We start from the raw sequence: 15,623 nt of genomic DNA on the forward strand, positions 1-15,623 counted from the left end.
CTGTATGCAGTGGTGACTGGTCATTAGGGGCAGGTGGGGCACAGCCCCACCTAGTGTCAGCAGAAAGTATTACAAATAATGATTACAACAAAATGCAAAAAATAAATTTAAAAATATATAAAATATATTTTAAGATCATGTTTAATCATCTGATTCGTCTGTACATTGCTGTTTTAGTCTGTGTTCTTCTAATTAGTGTCTATAGTGTGTGCCTATTGAGCTGTTTAGAACCATGTGGGACAAAACCCGATCCTGCCCCTCCCTCTATCTGTCTAAGTGAACGGTGACTGTAAAAACTACACTGCGCATGCTCAGAATATTTTCCTATTTAATGTGTGTGGCAAAAAATAATGACCATAGGGGCATAGTGCTGCCATCCCCACCATACGTCATCTCACATCATTCAGAGCTGATTGGCTGTAAGTACGTGTGCCGCGAAAAGTGTGGTGTGTGAAGAGGAGACGAGAGAGCTGCAGTGAGGCATCCCAAAACCCGGAAGTAAGCTGCGGATGGCTTCCCTCGACAAAAAAGCAATGAGATTTCTCCATAGGATTTTAGAATATAGCTCCAAATAAGATCTGTGGGAAACATAGCTGTTAGATAAATGCACGTTTTGTTCAGCCGGATAATATCCACATGTCTACCCTACTTTTATAATTTTCTAATCATAAATCTATTGATTAGATTAGATTTATTATAGACTTTTGAAACTACAAGAACATAAGGAGGACTTTTACAAAAAAGTAATAGAGATTTTTGTCCAGAAGGATAGGCAAATGGACTTCATCTTCAAGTCAAGGTAAGACTGCAATTTTATTGAAAATGGGATCTTACTAAGAGAGAACAATTCAATATTTAAATGACAAAATTACATTTTTGAACTGTCTGTTTAAAATTAATTGAAGCATCAGACAAAAAAAGCTTTTGAAAATAATATTATATTTTGATTTAGGTCAAAATATAATATTTGTAAACCTGAAGAGTCAGTGCCAGTGCCTCACCAGCCATGAACCTCACTGCAGAAGCTTATAGACATCTAAGTTTTTTGTGCCCCACCACTTTTGTACATATAAAAACGCCACTGTCTGTATGATAAATAAAAGAACATTGTACCTTGAAAATCAATAGCGGGTACATTTTACCCGTTGGCGGTTTTAGGTATACAGCGACCTCTGGCGGTTCTAGTGTTAAACCAATCAATATTGTGTAATTAACAAGGATAAACTGATGTTTTTTAGTGGATGAGTAATGCAGATATCACAGTGTAATCATTTGACAGTGAGGGGAAAATATCCGGTTTTATTATGAAAACTTCGAGACTGGAAAAACTCGAAGTTTTTCGCTAACTTTACATGGAAGCTGCATACACGTTATCCTGACGAGACCTCAGCTAATCTTCTTAAATATCTATCAAACTATAGATCCTACAAATCCACTGGATGTGGATTCTAAAAGTACAATATACACTTCTCGCTAAAAATCTAATCAACAAGCATTTTAATGGCCAAACTATTCTACAATTTAGGATTTTCCAGAGAGGGTTATTTGTGAATAAACGGGAGCATGTTGTTTCTTACACGACCACTAGAGGTGCTACACTTTAAAACGTGGCCATGGGTCGTAATCTAAGCTGCTTAAACAATCGACCTATTTGGTCGTTTTTTGTAGGAGGACAGGCTGGTGTGTGTGTGTGTGTGTGTGTGTGTGTGTGTGTGTGTGTGTGTGTGTGTGTGTGTGTGTGTGTGTGTGTGTGTGTGTGTGTGTGTGTGTGTGTGTGTGTGTGTGTGTGTGTGTGTGTGTGTGTGTGTGTGTGTGTGTGTGTGTGTGTGTGTGTGTGTGTGTGTGTGTGTGTGTGTGTGTGTGTGTGTGTGTGTGTGTGTGCAGAGAGTCTGCAGCAGTATCGCCCACTGTTGCCAACCCTCCCGATTTTTGCGGGAGACTCCCGATTTCATTGCCCTCTCCCGGTTTCCTCCCGGGGTCATATTTCTCCCGATTTCTGACAAAATCAGATTTACTCAGGACTGTTTCCACTCGGACTTTAATACAGCTACACCATTGTTTGGTTTCCATGGTAGCGCGTCTCTTTAGTAGCGCGCGCAACTGAAAGTAAGTTTGAGAGGGTGAGGAAGATAGTCACAGCAAACAGAACAAGAATCGGCAATTCAACCCTCTGCTCATGCCTTCTCAGGTCCAGCGCACACATATGCCGGTGCTACAGGCCACAAGGCAGTGCACTTACAACTACAATAAGCATGTTAATGTTAATCTAATACAGCTCCGGCGATACACTAGCACCCCCCCGAAAAACTTGTCCATGCTTTTATCTTCAGTAGACTCGACTACTGCAATGGTGTCTTCACAGGTCTCACTAAAACATCTATTAGGAAGCTGCAGCTGATTCAGAACGCCGCTGCTCGAGTCCTCACTAACACTAAGAAAGTGGATCACATCACTCCTGTTCTGAAGTCTTTACACTGGCTTCCTGTGTGTCAAAGAATAGATTTCAAAATACTGCTGCTGGTTTATAAAGCACTGAATGGTTTAGGCCCCAAAATACATTTCTGACCTCCTGCTAAATTATGAACCATCCAGATCTCTCAGGTCTTCAGGGACTGGTCAGCTTTCTGTCCCCAGAGTCAGAACTAAACATGGTAAAGCAGCGTTCAGTTATTATGCTCCAAATATCTGGAACAAACTCCCAGAAACCTGCAGGTCCGCTGCAACTCTGACTACTTTTAAATCCAGACTAAAGACTTTTCTTTTTGTCGCTGCTTTTAATTGAATTATTCATATCTTAGACTGCACTGTAACTTTTATCCATGTACTTTTTCTTTTAATGTTTAATTGAATTATTCATATCTTAGACTGCACTGTAACTTTTATCCATGTACTTTTTCTTTTAATGTTTAATTGAACTATTCATATCTTAGACTGCACTGTAACTTTTATCCATGTATTTTTTTTCTTTTAATGTTTATTTTATTAGCTTTTCTTTTTAATGACTGATTTTAAATGCCATTTTCTTAATGTCTTTCATTTTTTGTAAAGCACTTTGAATTGCCTTGTATTGAAAAGTGCTATATAAATAAACTTGCCTTGCCTTGAGTATTACACCTTTTAATTAGAAGCCTCAACACTATGTCATCAAGCTACCTCTCCTTTATCCTTTACATTTATAAAAAAGCTATTTTATGAACATTATTACATTAACATAACACTACAGTGGGACTGGAACCAGCTCTCCCCTGAGCCAAAGATCGGCGCACTATTCCACTGCGCCACAACCTCCCCATCCAACATACCTTGGTATTTTCCCAATTCATCAGTCCACAGGCTCTCAGTCCCATAGCTTCTGTCATCGTGTATGAAAACCACTTCCGTGGCTTTAGCATCATCTGCATTCTGAATCAGCTCCTGTTGACAAATAAATAAAAATAAATGACCATTAACAGAGCATGACAAGCTCCAAATCGGGGCTACACAAGAGCAAAGTAAACATCCCTGCACACCATTATTCCACCTTTACATGCGTTACACTTAAGTTGCCTAATGGACCTCCTCTCACTGTGTAGGTGCGTACAAACTGCACTTGATTCGGCATTCCCTCACCTGTTTGATGGTTTTGTTGTACCTGAGGGTGGTATAATACCCCTTTATCATTCTTATTAGTACATAGTGTTAGGTAAAATTAGAGCATTTAACCCACCTTCAAAATTTGTCCACCATCTGGATATCGTCGTAGAATATCTTGTAGGTAGTCAATGAAGGGCGGTGCTGTTGCCCCGAAGGACGTTCTAAACCAAACATGAGGATAAAAGAGTGATGAACAAAAGTTAAAATTCTTGCAGGGTGAGTCTTCTTTAAACAAGGTATGAAGAGCTGGAATTTGAAACAAGTTCAACCAGCAGGTACTTTTGACTCATCTTTAGCCATAGGGTTGAAGTGTTTACTTGAAGTAAGATGAGGATGATATATATGTTGCCAAAAAATGTATTGCGACCCATAATATTAAGTATATTATTTGTGACTTTGCCCTCTAATACACAATGAATTGATAAAATGCCACTAAAACGTGACTGGTATGGAGAGGAATTTTGAATTGTGTAGCATGTGTTAGGGCTGCTCAATTAATCGTATTTTAATCGCAATTAAATCAACTGTTAAAAACATACTGTTCAAATGTTTTTTTCAATAAATAGATGTTTTCAAAGTAAATGGATAATTGTTTTTAATAATCGTGATATCAATTATTGACCCAAATAATCGAGATTATAATTGTTGCCATAATCGAGCAGTCCTAGCATGTGTTAAATTAATGTGTGTCATTTATACATGTGTTGTGCATAATCAGTCACGCAAATAAGCTCTACACCATCACACAGCACTTTGAATAACAACATGATGGTGCTTAGGAAGTTTAAAAAGTGAGAACAATAATGTACAATTGAATATAAGGTGATATTTTTTTCCCATACAAAATCAAAACACTAACATGTATGAAATGTGTCTTTAGGGTGAGTTACTAAATCTGTCCAGGTGAAAAAAGTGAAAAAGATGAAAAATAGCCTCTTGGCTATCTCTGGCACATTTACAGAAATGTTCATTAATGTGCACTGTCCCTTTTAAATAAATGAATAAATAAATAAAAAAGCACTCCAAAAAACAAATCAGGGTACTCCCTGGGCTGCGGGTTAAGAGACAGTTGAAACTCACCGACTTTTTTTCTTAGTATTCAAACTCATCCCTCCTGGCAAAGATTACTGTAAGAGATTAAAAAAATGTTGCATTAGCTTGCAGGAAAAAACATCCCTTTTTATTAATATGTGATGACCACACCCGCTGGCACACATATTAGAAATGTCACAAGCTCCTCTGCACATACTTTAGTTTTCTATAGTACAATCTCTCCTCCGTTGAGTTGTGTTGACCTCAAACCCATTGCACACCAATCAGCAGATACATAATGACACATTGCTTTTGTTTCATGCTTCATACAGGTAGGGTTCTCAATGTCATTGGTAGAATGTTAGTGTCTTGTTTTAGTGCACCTTAGTTGTTTTTTAAACAGTTATGGTAACACAACACAAGCAAAAGTAGGTGTGAAGGTTTTGTTATTTTTTTAAATCACAAATTAACACAGACACCTTTTAGAACAAACTTTATTTTTGCTAGATTGAGTGCACACAATCTTGTCAAATGTATAAGGTGTTAAATGTGTTAAATGTTAACCAAACTTGTAAATTACCTTTAATATGTCTAACTATATTTTTAATGTGTTACCTTTTTATAGAAGTGATTATCTTTCTATGCCAATATTTTCCTATGATAAAGTTCTCGTTTTGCACTTTTATTTTGGTAGTAATAAAATCGGGACTCTTATTTTGAAGGGACTTTTACCGGAAGTTAATGGTCAACGGAGCAGTGTAAACACTTGTCACACATGAATAATGAAAATGACTGATAGATGACGCATAAATTAACATATAATAATTAGTTATATTGGGTATTTAGCACCTGGCTGAGAAGGGCACTATGTTTGTTATTCCTTTATTTTATACGTTGATTGATATTATGTGGTGTTATTTTGTAGTTTTGCAGAGTTTTGTGTGTAATGTGTTCCGCTTCGTTAGTTAGGGGGCAGTAGTGAGCTATTTGTTACAACGGAGCTTGTCAGCTAACATAACTCTAGTAAATATGGGTTAAAACTATGTGTGATTTAAAATAACACGCTACAAATTAATTAATGCTTATTCTGGTCAAGTTCAGTTAAAAAGGGTTAAAAGGTAATGTTTCATGATTTATTGTCAGTAGGTAATTGCATTATTTAGTTTTCATAGGTTCACAAATGCAAGGAATGGAAAACATTTTATCCGTGAGACAATTAATAATTATTGTATTTTCTTTAATTGTATAGCTCTTACGTTGCTAATGATTGTATACAAGCAATGGTGTGCAATAAACAGTTACCATCAGTTCAAGGGTATGGCCATCATTCAGCCGGGGACGCTACAAAACTCCTGTCAGTTTCCTGCAGCTCACCTCCTCCTGGCAAAAGAGTGAGCTGCCGAATCACACCTGCCTTAGTGGGGTGGATGATTGGACTGTGCCATTTTTGTAAAACCAAAGAGGTGTTTAGATGAGCCACTTCACCTAAACTCCCCTTTTTTAAGTAGAGCAATTTTTTGTATCTCCCCTGCACTCAAATATGGAGTGGCTAGAAGCAATACATAATCACCCAAAGTTTTTTAATGTATTTATTTAATTTGTATCATCTTAAAGTTAGGAGATGAAGGCAGTCTCTAGACCAGGGATGTCCAAACTACGGACCGGGGACCAACTGCAACTGCAGGTCTCCCTTGAAAAATCGATCTATGATCTCAATGGGACCAATCTGGTTAAATAAAGGTTTGGAATGAACTACATAAATAACATAAAAGTCAAAAACTAAACAAATTCTAAAAGTATAATGGCCCCTTGTCATATATTGTACTTTTTTAAATGAATCTGGTTGCTGCTCGCCAACCAGACTGAGCAGCAATCTGAGGCTTCTGTTTTAAGGAATAAGCTGCCAACACTTTTTGTAACAAAGAAATTAAATAATTTGTTTTTTCAACTTTATCTTCTCTCGCAGATTAATGCTTACCCTGATCCTTTACATCTTTATTCAATATGTATTATTTTATTTATTTATCGTATTTATAGTTTACTCATGTGTTGACTTACCTGTTTGTCCATTTCAAAACTAAGGGTGTGGCATGTCCCAAATTACAGAGCATTGGCATATTGATCTTTTATTTCAGAAACTGACACACTACAAGAGAGCTATGTTAATGTTTTCTAACAATATTTAATTTATCAGAAAAATGTGTGAAACAAAGCTGACTTTTAACAAACCAGGTTTATGGATCTTGAAAACCTAAGGTCTTTATTACACCAACCCAATCCTAGATGTAAGGAGGGTGTCCGGTCTTATTCAGCTAACTAACCAGTTTACTTTTGCTGAGTCAAACTGCAGTATAAAATAAAAAAGAAATAAAAGGCAACTGCTGCCTACATGGGCCTCTGGACTTTGAACATAAGTACAATTAAGGCTTACAAGATGTGTTGCTAAAAGTGTTTCTAGTGTACAGTGGTTTATGATTCAGGGTCATGGATGAAACACATTTTTTCCACAATATACCAGCCTGGCTAACAAGCAGGTGCAGGAGTGAACGAGTGAAGAAGGATATTACTTCATACATTTCTCAAGATAATCAACATCAGGCATAACTCTCAAGTTAGGCTTCTGAATGAATGGCCTGAATTTGATTGCACTTATACCAACTGTTTATAGGGCCTCCTCTGAACTGAGTTCCTGCAGCCTCTCTGTGGTGGATATTGCAGCTGTCTCACAAAGAATAAAGCCCAACCCCAAAGCAGGAAATTAACCAATAAAATGCAAAAAACAAATGATAATTATACATACAGGGATGGTGAATGAAGTATGAGCATGAAATCTTTTTTTTAATCTGTATAAATAAGAACCTTTTTATTTCACTGGTATCAAAATAGTCCTCTATAAAAATTGTTAGATTTCCTCATATATAACCTAAAACATAGGCTACTTTTATTTAATTAGATGCTAATAAAAATAACACAAAAGTAAAACATCTAAATGGAAACAACAGTAGGCCTACCTCATTCATATTTGAAGAGTTGTCCGTTCGGTTCAGCTTGTGCCAAGTTTGCCAAATAAATGATGTTTCATCAGTTCTCCTATTTATAAAGGCTGCTGATATCCAACCCCTAATCGTCGTTTCCCGGCACATACAGTGTGTTTCGTTTTCCAAACAAGTCAAAAGCCATTTTGTACGAATCGAAACTTAAGAGGGCAGCAACATCAGTGCAAATCACAGATAGTTTCTTGTGAACTCCCCAATGAAACGAAACTTTTCTGAGGGACGAGGAAGTCACTGTAGGATAGTATCTAGGCTACCCTTATACATTGATATTGACAATAAATGCCCATCAGATACTTGGTGTTGTAAAGTTTGCACACACTGATTTAATGTTGGATCATCATAACAATAATTTGTCCGGTATAATTCATTTTTAATTTAGGATGTGCAGACTGCTACATTAATGTCTCCTTCTCTGCGACGCATAGGCAATACAAGTTATTCCGCCGCACGCTAGATGTTGCTGCAGCCCCTGTGTCCGGTAAACAGCCCTTTGCAGGAAAAAGGAGGGCTCGAAATGCTATCCCTCAGCCTTTATTTTACGGTGTAATTACAGTGCTTAACTGCACTTAAAGGATAATGTCTTTCAACAAATGCCCGTTTTATTAGGAAGAAAGAACACGGTATGTAAAATCCCTTGTTTATATGCAATTATTCGCATTGTAACATCGCATTGTTAAGGGCGAAGCCAGGCCTACATTGTAGTGCCTGTTCTTCAGTAAGCTAGTGTATTTCTATGCATCCATGGTGTTTCTGGTTTTCAATTTTGCATGCCGATTAGTTTTAGAACCGTTTAACAACACTCGTAATCTGGTCAGCTAGCGTGCGCCATTAACAGAGAAGTGATAAAGAAAATGTGATTATAATCGTCATCATATAATGTTTTTGTTTTTTTATGGCAATAAAGCTGATAAGACACAGACTTTATGCATGCATGTCTACCCTCAGCTACACAGATACATATTCTACACGATAAACATAATGTGTTTATCCCTTTCAGATGTCCCTATGATGTGTCACAGAATGAAAACCCCGCCCCTCGCTCTGTGGTAATGTAGATAGCACCATGTTGGATAATAAAACCAGTGCTAAAGACCAACAGACTGGGCAGTGCTCGGACTGTCGATGTAGCCTTCCACAGCTGGACTCTGACACAACCTCCACTTCCTCCCCTCCTTCCAAGTGTGCATCCTGCCAGGCAGGCAGCAGCCTCCCTAACGGGCGGCGCCCACACCGCCACCTCCGCCTGGACCCTCACAGCTGCAGCCTGTGCTCCAAAACATTCATCTCCTCCGCCCACCTGACCCTTCACCTGGCATCCCACAACAAGGAGAGGAAATTCAGATGTAGCACCTGCGGCAAGTACTTCCATCAGTCCTCCCACCTGATGGCACACAAGATAATACACAGCGGGGACCGGCCATTTAAATGCTCGGAGTGTGGCAAGACCTTCGGCCGGGCCTCACATCTGAAGACCCACCAGCGGCTCCACACAGGCGAGAAGCCCTTCAAGTGCACCTACTGTGACAAGTCATTCACACAGAAGGCTGGGCTCCTGGCTCATGTTCGCCTACACACAGGGGAGCGGCCGTATAAGTGTGAGCAGTGTGGCGCCGGTTTTCGCTCTCTGCCCCTCCTGCTCTCTCACAAGGCTGAGGAAGCGTTGGGAAAGGTCAAACCAGTGCCAGCGCCAGCTCCGGCACAGACACCGAGTAGCAGCGAAGGTCTGAAGTGTGGGGTCTGCTGCCGCACCTTTGTACGATCATCATACATCAGGCTGCACATACGCCTCAACAAAGGACAGCGGCCTTATCACTGCAAAGTGTGCAACAAGACCTTTGTCAAGCTGGATACGTTTGTCAACCACTGTGACAAACACTTGAGGCAGAAACGTGCTAAGAGTGGGGTAACAGAGGTTCAAGACAACGTTGTTAAACCCCCCATGTTTGTCCCGCTCTCCAGGCCTCCTTCTCCTGAATCCTTACCCACTCAGCCTTTATCCTCAGAGGTCAACACGCGCTCCAGAGCTAAAGCAAAGAGTAAAACAGAGCCATGACCAATGAGACTGCATCCACAGACAAAAAAGAAATGTGCCATGACAGTTCTGAAAGAGACGAACACAACATTTGAAATTCAATAATTCCCAAAACTTTATTTTATTTGTATCAACATTAGTTTACTTTTTGTACAGACATTTTATTTAAAAATAATTAATGTTATTTTATATTTTTTAAATGGTAATGCCTATTTTAGCTCATTAGGATAATTAAGAATTTAAGTGGCATACAATGTTCACTCTAATCTTCGAATGTACAAAAATGATTAATCTCAAACCATTATAAATGATGGTTAATCTGTTTCTTGAACCTGTACAAGCCTTTTGGCTTGTAAAACACTTGAACAAAGTAAGAATCATGTAAATTGAATGCCTATTGTAAAACAATATGCACATAAGAGTAAACATAAACATAACATCTTCTCCTTTTTGCACCTGAGATCACAAATATCTGTTCAAAGCAGTTTGTTGTTTCAGATTTCAACTATTTTCTTCAGCCCAATATTTAAATACGTTTTAATATATATAATACAGTTAAAATAATGCTCCTCTGTTCATTTGTAGCATGTAACTTCTTTGTTAATCTACCCTTTTGACATGGGTGTTCTGTAGTTCCCAGGCCTTTGACTGTCACACTTCATTCCATCAGCAGCAGCTCACATCCTACTGACCCTGAACTCAACACAAGAGGTTTTAAACTCTTACACTGTAGATCTCCAACACTTGCAGAGAATCCGTCACCTCCACATGGGGAAACTATTTTTCCCAACCTATGAACGGAGAGAAAAAAACAAACAAATGAACATCTCTAACAACACCATTTATAAGTCAAAGTCAAGATAGGAATATGGGGAGTCTAATGTATGAGTCACTTTGCACGAGTCACACATGTAACCACAATGTTGTATAAGAGAATCAAAGAATCTACCATCAATGTATCAACATGTTTATGAATAAAGAGATTTCAAAGTGAAGAATAAATATTTGCCTGGCCCTTTCCCCCTGTGCTGCTGTTAATACTCCAGTGCAGGGTGATGGTCATGTGGCGTCTCCAGACAGGGTTCCTGCGCAGGACGATGGTTCCAGCGATGGAGTCTCCCTCCAAAACTCTGACCGGCCGGTCCAGCATGAACAGAGTCTGCTTCCAGTGCGTTGGCCTGAAGAAAATAAACAACTTAATACTGTCATGCATTAAAGTTTGTGACTTTTTGTGACACTTTAAGATTTTAACAACATTATTTGCACATAGAGAAATACTCTAGGTGTTGTGTACATTGCTTGGTGTATTTTTATTTTTGTAAATGACAAATTCTGATTAGTTAAATTATGTGTCAAGGGCTATTAAACATACTGTTCAGGGCTTAGGATCATTGCTGTTAGTGAATAAACTATCCTCCACATTAAAACTACACAACATATGATATACACACATCTTTGTCTCTTTCAATTTCATGTTAGATATGAGAAATATTCCAAATCATTTTTAAAAAGCGTAGGTATAACAGGCTTGAGCCACAACTTTTCAGTCTGTATACATTTGCTTTAGTTTTCACTATTTCAGAAGTAGTGGCTAATTATTATGTGTATCCATGAAAGAAAACCAGACTTTTCCACACCAAAATGAAACTGCCCCTTTATTTCCTGAGAAATGAAACACATGGCTCTATCAGTTAGCATATCCAGCCTGTTTTGAGTGGAGCAATTATTTGTATAAAAGGGCACACCCAGCACCTCCAGGTCTTTGATCTCCAGAGTGTACATGTCCAGGAGCAGGGCATCACAGGGAGCCGTGAGGCAATCGCTGGGGTCGATGAGGTGACTATTGAAACTAAACAGGGCAAAGGACAAATTGAATTTCTGAACACATGTCATAAGATAACTAAGAAACAGGTAAACAACACTAGACTCTGTATACCTTACTAATTGTAATTTAAAGTGCGTACTAATTTGTCTACAAACATTGGTAAACAGTAACAGATTATAAACATGCTCATGTCACAACAGTTACTACTGGTAGCAACTGGTCTGCTAAATATGGACTGCAAAATGGGAAATAAAGTGTATAAAATACCTGCAACACCTTTCAGAACAAAAATAATCTCATGTTACTTGAGACCATCGGATCTGATTGGACTCAATAATTCCCTTCAGTGATTCAGTTGTATTGTGTTGATTGCAAACCTTTACTCCAATTCACCATTCTTTATTCACCAAATAATTGTTGCCTTTTTAGCACCAGGATGTCACTTGAGGATGTTGCTGTTTGAATCACATCCTGCCCATTCTGGTAACTTTCCATTGAGTATTGCTCTGCACTAACATACCCCATGAAGGAACTAAAAACCTTGAGCCATTTCCTCAGAGAAAAGGGGAATCAATTATTGTCAAATCAGCAACACCTTTTGGCAACCCCAAGCAAGTTTACAAATAGGGTGTAAAATCCTTTAAACACTAATTCAACCGATTCCTGATGGTATCTATAAATGTGGGGCATGTGTGCATATTTGAAACAACAGGAAACAGCCACCCACACACAGATACAAAATAAAACAGGTCTAGCAGGTCTCCCTTGAAAAAGAGATCAATGATCTCAAGGGATACACCTGGATAAATAAAGGTTTGAAATGAAATGAAAAAATCTTAGGAATCCTCTTATGCAATACAAAAGTTGTAGTTTACTTATTAACTTAAGCTTAACTTATCTTGTTTTTCTTCTCATGCTAGAAAAATACCAGTTAGTGTCAGAGGTCAGCGTTAATTGTGGTTGGAAAGTGACCACTTTATGTTTCGGGCAACTTGAGGCAACTTACAAAGATGCCAGTTAGTTGCTGCCTGAGACCAGCTGCCTGCTGGTGGATCAGTCACACTGGATCTATTTTGAAAACACAATTACTGCGTACACATTGAGGGCTTCATGTACAAATTGTGTATATAGTTGTAGAAATGTACATGGTGGAAACTAAAGTTAACTGTGCTTACAATAATGAATCAACAGATCACCATGTGCTTGACATACAGTAACATATTGTGGCATGTAGAGTCGATACAAACAAATGTATTCTCAAAAATGTAGTACTTTTGTGACCGATATACACTTTACTTAAATTAAAATGTGCCGCTCACAGTGAATGTGACACTAATTTGAGTTTTATTACATTGAAAATGGTTGCCATAGATGTGGCTTCTATTCTGATTGTCACATCATGATCCCTAGCATCACTACCTGGCACCACAGATTATTATACTCAACGATTAAACTTTACATCTGAGATCAAGAACAGCTGAGTAGTGGATCTTACTGAACAGGAGTACAGTCCAGTCCATAGGGCTGCTCCCAGAAGGCCATCTTCTCTGCGTAATAGCTGTTGGCCTGACATGGCACCAGGGTGAGGGCTGCGGATGAGGGCCACATTACGCCGCCTTCTTCAAGCCAGCAGTCCCTGGCCAGCAGAACTGACTCCACCATGAACTCAAACTAGACCAGAGGGCGGAGAAACAGACACAGGACGAGGTATATTCAACTCTGAGTGGGACTGTGAGCGGAAGAGCATTATGGGATCTGAATACAACTTCAATAAAACTTAAATAAAGCAGCTAAAGTAGAACAGATATTACCATTATACCTTGTGTTATTACTTATTATTACCAGTAGGCAGTTTCCCATCCACTCAGACACCAGGATGTCCACCCGCTCTGGTAGATGGATGTCCTCAGCTCGTCCCTGGAGCACCACCTCCTCACAGCCGTTCTGCTTCACCAGCTGTCTGGTGTACTCGGCCATGGAGCTCGCCTCCACAGCAAACACCTACAAATCCAAAATTAGACACTGCTCACCCTGGGGTTTGTTCCATGTAGCAATACACCTTGTCCAGCAGATGGGAGTATAAGTACACCAATGCAGAGTACCTGTGAGGATTTTTTTTTGTACACTATACTGAGATTCTGTCTTTCCACATTTCTCATATTTCCAACTTCCTATGGGTTGTTTTTAGATAATTTTGTTGACATTTTAGACATACTTTGAGCTTTAAAATATACTTTCGGGAGAAATTCAATAATGCAATTATGAAATAATGTATATTAAAGTGTCAAATGTGGTCTAATATCAAAACCCTTTGTTTTTCCAGCTGACAAGTTGTTAATACTTAATGGGAAATTCAACACATTTTACACAGTCTGTTTCATAAGTAACCCCCCCCCCCACTAGCACTACTGTTTACATTACAAAAAGGGGGGCGTGCCAGCTGAGCGCAGAACAGGCTGATGATGCCAGTCCCACAGCTGAGGTCCATCACCACCTTATTCCTCAGAGGAGCGCTGTTGCTGAGAATAACCTGTCTGTACGCCTCAGTGCGCCTCCTATTTGACAGCATCTCCAAGTGAAGCCTCTGTGGGATAATAAAATAAAATAAATAAAAAGTGATAAGAAAATACAGTTATGATGTGTGGATTTGACAAGTTAAATATGTGGAACATGTAACAAGTGATTTTAGTAACAACGTATCAGGATCAAATTGAACTATTAAGAATGTCCTCATTGTAAAACTTTCTGTGCATTTCATCTTAGGAAAATCTGATCGGCAAAGGTTTGTAAGTGAAAAGCTGAACAGCAGCATGTTCCATCTAATTCACATATCTATTCTGGGTCCTTCCAACATTGTTTGTGAATGTCTTCAATTTCTGAAACTCTCTGAATGTGTTCTTAAACACACCATATGCCCATAATGACATGTTTAAATATTGACCCTTGCAGCAGATTCTCCACCTTCTGCCTTCAGGTTGGAGGTGTACTTTTGCACTTTGTACTAAATGCAATTTTACTCATGGCAAATTGCAAACGCTGTTTTTGCTTGTACTTGTCGATAATAGAATGTGTTGCTGCCGTACAGTTGTGGTTGACGTTTATGTTATGGTTATGTGTACATTATGTTCGCCTGTTTTAATAATGTACCAGAATTGCAATCCGGGCACAATAAAGATGTATTAAATTGAATTGCATTTGCATAACATGCATAACAGTGTGATCTTTGAACGTTTCTAACCAGGGTCCCATAACTGCCAAAGTATTCCTCATCTTGCCATTGGTCCTCCAGAGAGGTGTACTCCTCCTCCTCAGCAGCAGGCGCAGGTAGCAGGCGGGGACATACCGTGCGCGACCCCCTGCAGCTCTGCCCACCACCACTCTGAAGAAGTCTTGGCGTGCACGAGCAGCTTGTCCCCGCTGCGGAAACTAAGCTACGAGACAAAAACAGCACAATTATAAATACCCGTCCGACTTTAAACTTTCCGGTACAGATGTGCAGTTATTAGACCAGGCGTCTGTGTCGGTCTATAACCTGGTCGCTGCCACCTCCAGTGAAATTAGACAGGGATACTCTTCAACAGATGCATCATCATCATCATCCTCTTGATCTGCATGTCTGACGGCGCTGAATCGCCTGCTGTTTGGTTACCTGAAAGAAACAAGTGTTCACAAGGCCACACGGTGCATCGATAAGTTAGGACTGAATACTTTTGTGATGTGAGCAGTTATTTATCATCACAACACTTCAACAGAATGAACACTTCCTGTTTTGACGTCAGTTTAAATTACTGTGCCTTCAGGTGCTGTCGGACACATTGTTATCATTACTCGAATCGAACATAATTCACGAGTTTCTATTCTAATGTTAAAAGTACTCAAACATAAATGTTAAATAGCTCATGTTTAACATTCCACGTAAAATGTTTTTTCCTTTTAAAAAAAAAAATATATACATATAAGTGTTTGATCTGGTTATAAGTAACATCATATAATGCACATCAAATATTTTTCTTCATTTAGTCACAAAAGTTATATTCCAACACTC

At 38.9% G+C, this 15,623-nt stretch overlaps 3 protein-coding genes across 8 annotated transcripts in view; 1 reads left to right on the forward strand and 2 right to left on the reverse strand.

Moving 5' to 3' along the window:
• The window catches only part of si:dkeyp-118h9.7 (sacsin), a 28,411-nt gene extending 20,665 nt beyond the window's left edge, over nt 1–7,746 (reverse strand). For both annotated transcript variants that reach the window (XM_034203979.1, XM_034203978.1), the window contains exons 1-4: nt 7,677–7,746; nt 4,714–4,760; nt 3,707–3,794; nt 3,303–3,414 (exon numbers count right to left, since the gene is read on the reverse strand). In XM_034203979.1, coding sequence (XP_034059870.1) covers nt 3,303–3,414; nt 3,707–3,794; nt 4,714–4,742 — 229 coding nt within the window. In that variant the 5' untranslated portion in view covers nt 4,743–4,760; nt 7,677–7,746. The remainder of the gene's footprint in view (nt 1–3,302; nt 3,415–3,706; nt 3,795–4,713; nt 4,761–7,676) is intronic.
• A 345-nt stretch (nt 7,747–8,091) lies between these two features.
• On the forward strand, nt 8,092–10,958 carry LOC117538373 (zinc finger protein 239). The gene is made up of 2 exons (XM_034204004.1): nt 8,092–8,341; nt 8,719–10,958. The coding sequence occupies exon 2, from the start codon at nt 8,785–8,787 to the stop codon at nt 9,772–9,774; it is 990 nt and encodes a 329-aa protein (XP_034059895.1). The 5' UTR covers nt 8,092–8,341; nt 8,719–8,784; the 3' UTR covers nt 9,775–10,958.
• Nucleotides 10,272–15,388, reverse strand: prmt2 (protein arginine methyltransferase 2). Of its 5 annotated transcripts, none has more exons than XM_034204006.1 (9): nt 15,111–15,369; nt 14,854–15,009; nt 13,995–14,162; nt 13,421–13,579; nt 13,074–13,249; nt 12,585–12,646; nt 11,499–11,602; nt 10,763–10,931; nt 10,272–10,544 (listed from the first exon to the last, which is right to left on the reverse strand). In XM_034204006.1, the coding sequence occupies exons 2-8, from the start codon at nt 14,854–14,856 to the stop codon at nt 10,788–10,790; spliced, it is 816 nt and encodes a 271-aa protein (XP_034059897.1). In that variant the 5' UTR covers nt 14,857–15,009; nt 15,111–15,369; the 3' UTR covers nt 10,272–10,544; nt 10,763–10,787. The 5 variants fall into 5 exon arrangements, with proteins under 5 accessions (XP_034059897.1, XP_034059896.1, XP_034059899.1 ...); XM_034204005.1 differs by having other exon boundaries at nt 11,506–11,602; nt 15,111–15,368; XM_034204008.1 differs by lacking the exon at nt 12,585–12,646 and having other exon boundaries at nt 11,506–11,602.
• Between the last annotated feature and the right edge of the window lie 235 nt (nt 15,389–15,623).

The sequence above is a fragment of the Gymnodraco acuticeps genome, unplaced genomic scaffold, assembly GCF_902827175.1.
Source record: "Gymnodraco acuticeps unplaced genomic scaffold, fGymAcu1.1, whole genome shotgun sequence".
NCBI lineage: Eukaryota > Metazoa > Chordata > Actinopteri > Perciformes > Bathydraconidae > Gymnodraco > Gymnodraco acuticeps.

What these genes read in the sequence shown, in the direction of transcription:
- LOC117538373 (XM_034204004.1), top strand. Translation starts at nt 8,785, where the DNA reads ATGTTGGATAATAAAACCAGTGCTAAAGACCAACAGACTGGGCAGTGC.
- prmt2 (XM_034204005.1), bottom strand. An exon ending in CTGGACTGTACTCCTGTTCA is followed by an intron (nt 12,647 to 13,073) that starts GTAAGATCCACT and finishes TTTTCAAAATAG; the next exon opens with ATCCAGTGTGACTGATCCAC. An exon ending in TGGAGATCAAAGACCTGGAG is followed by an intron (nt 10,932 to 11,505) that starts GTGCTGGGTGTG and finishes TATTTTCTTCAG; the next exon opens with GCCAACGCACTGGAAGCAGA.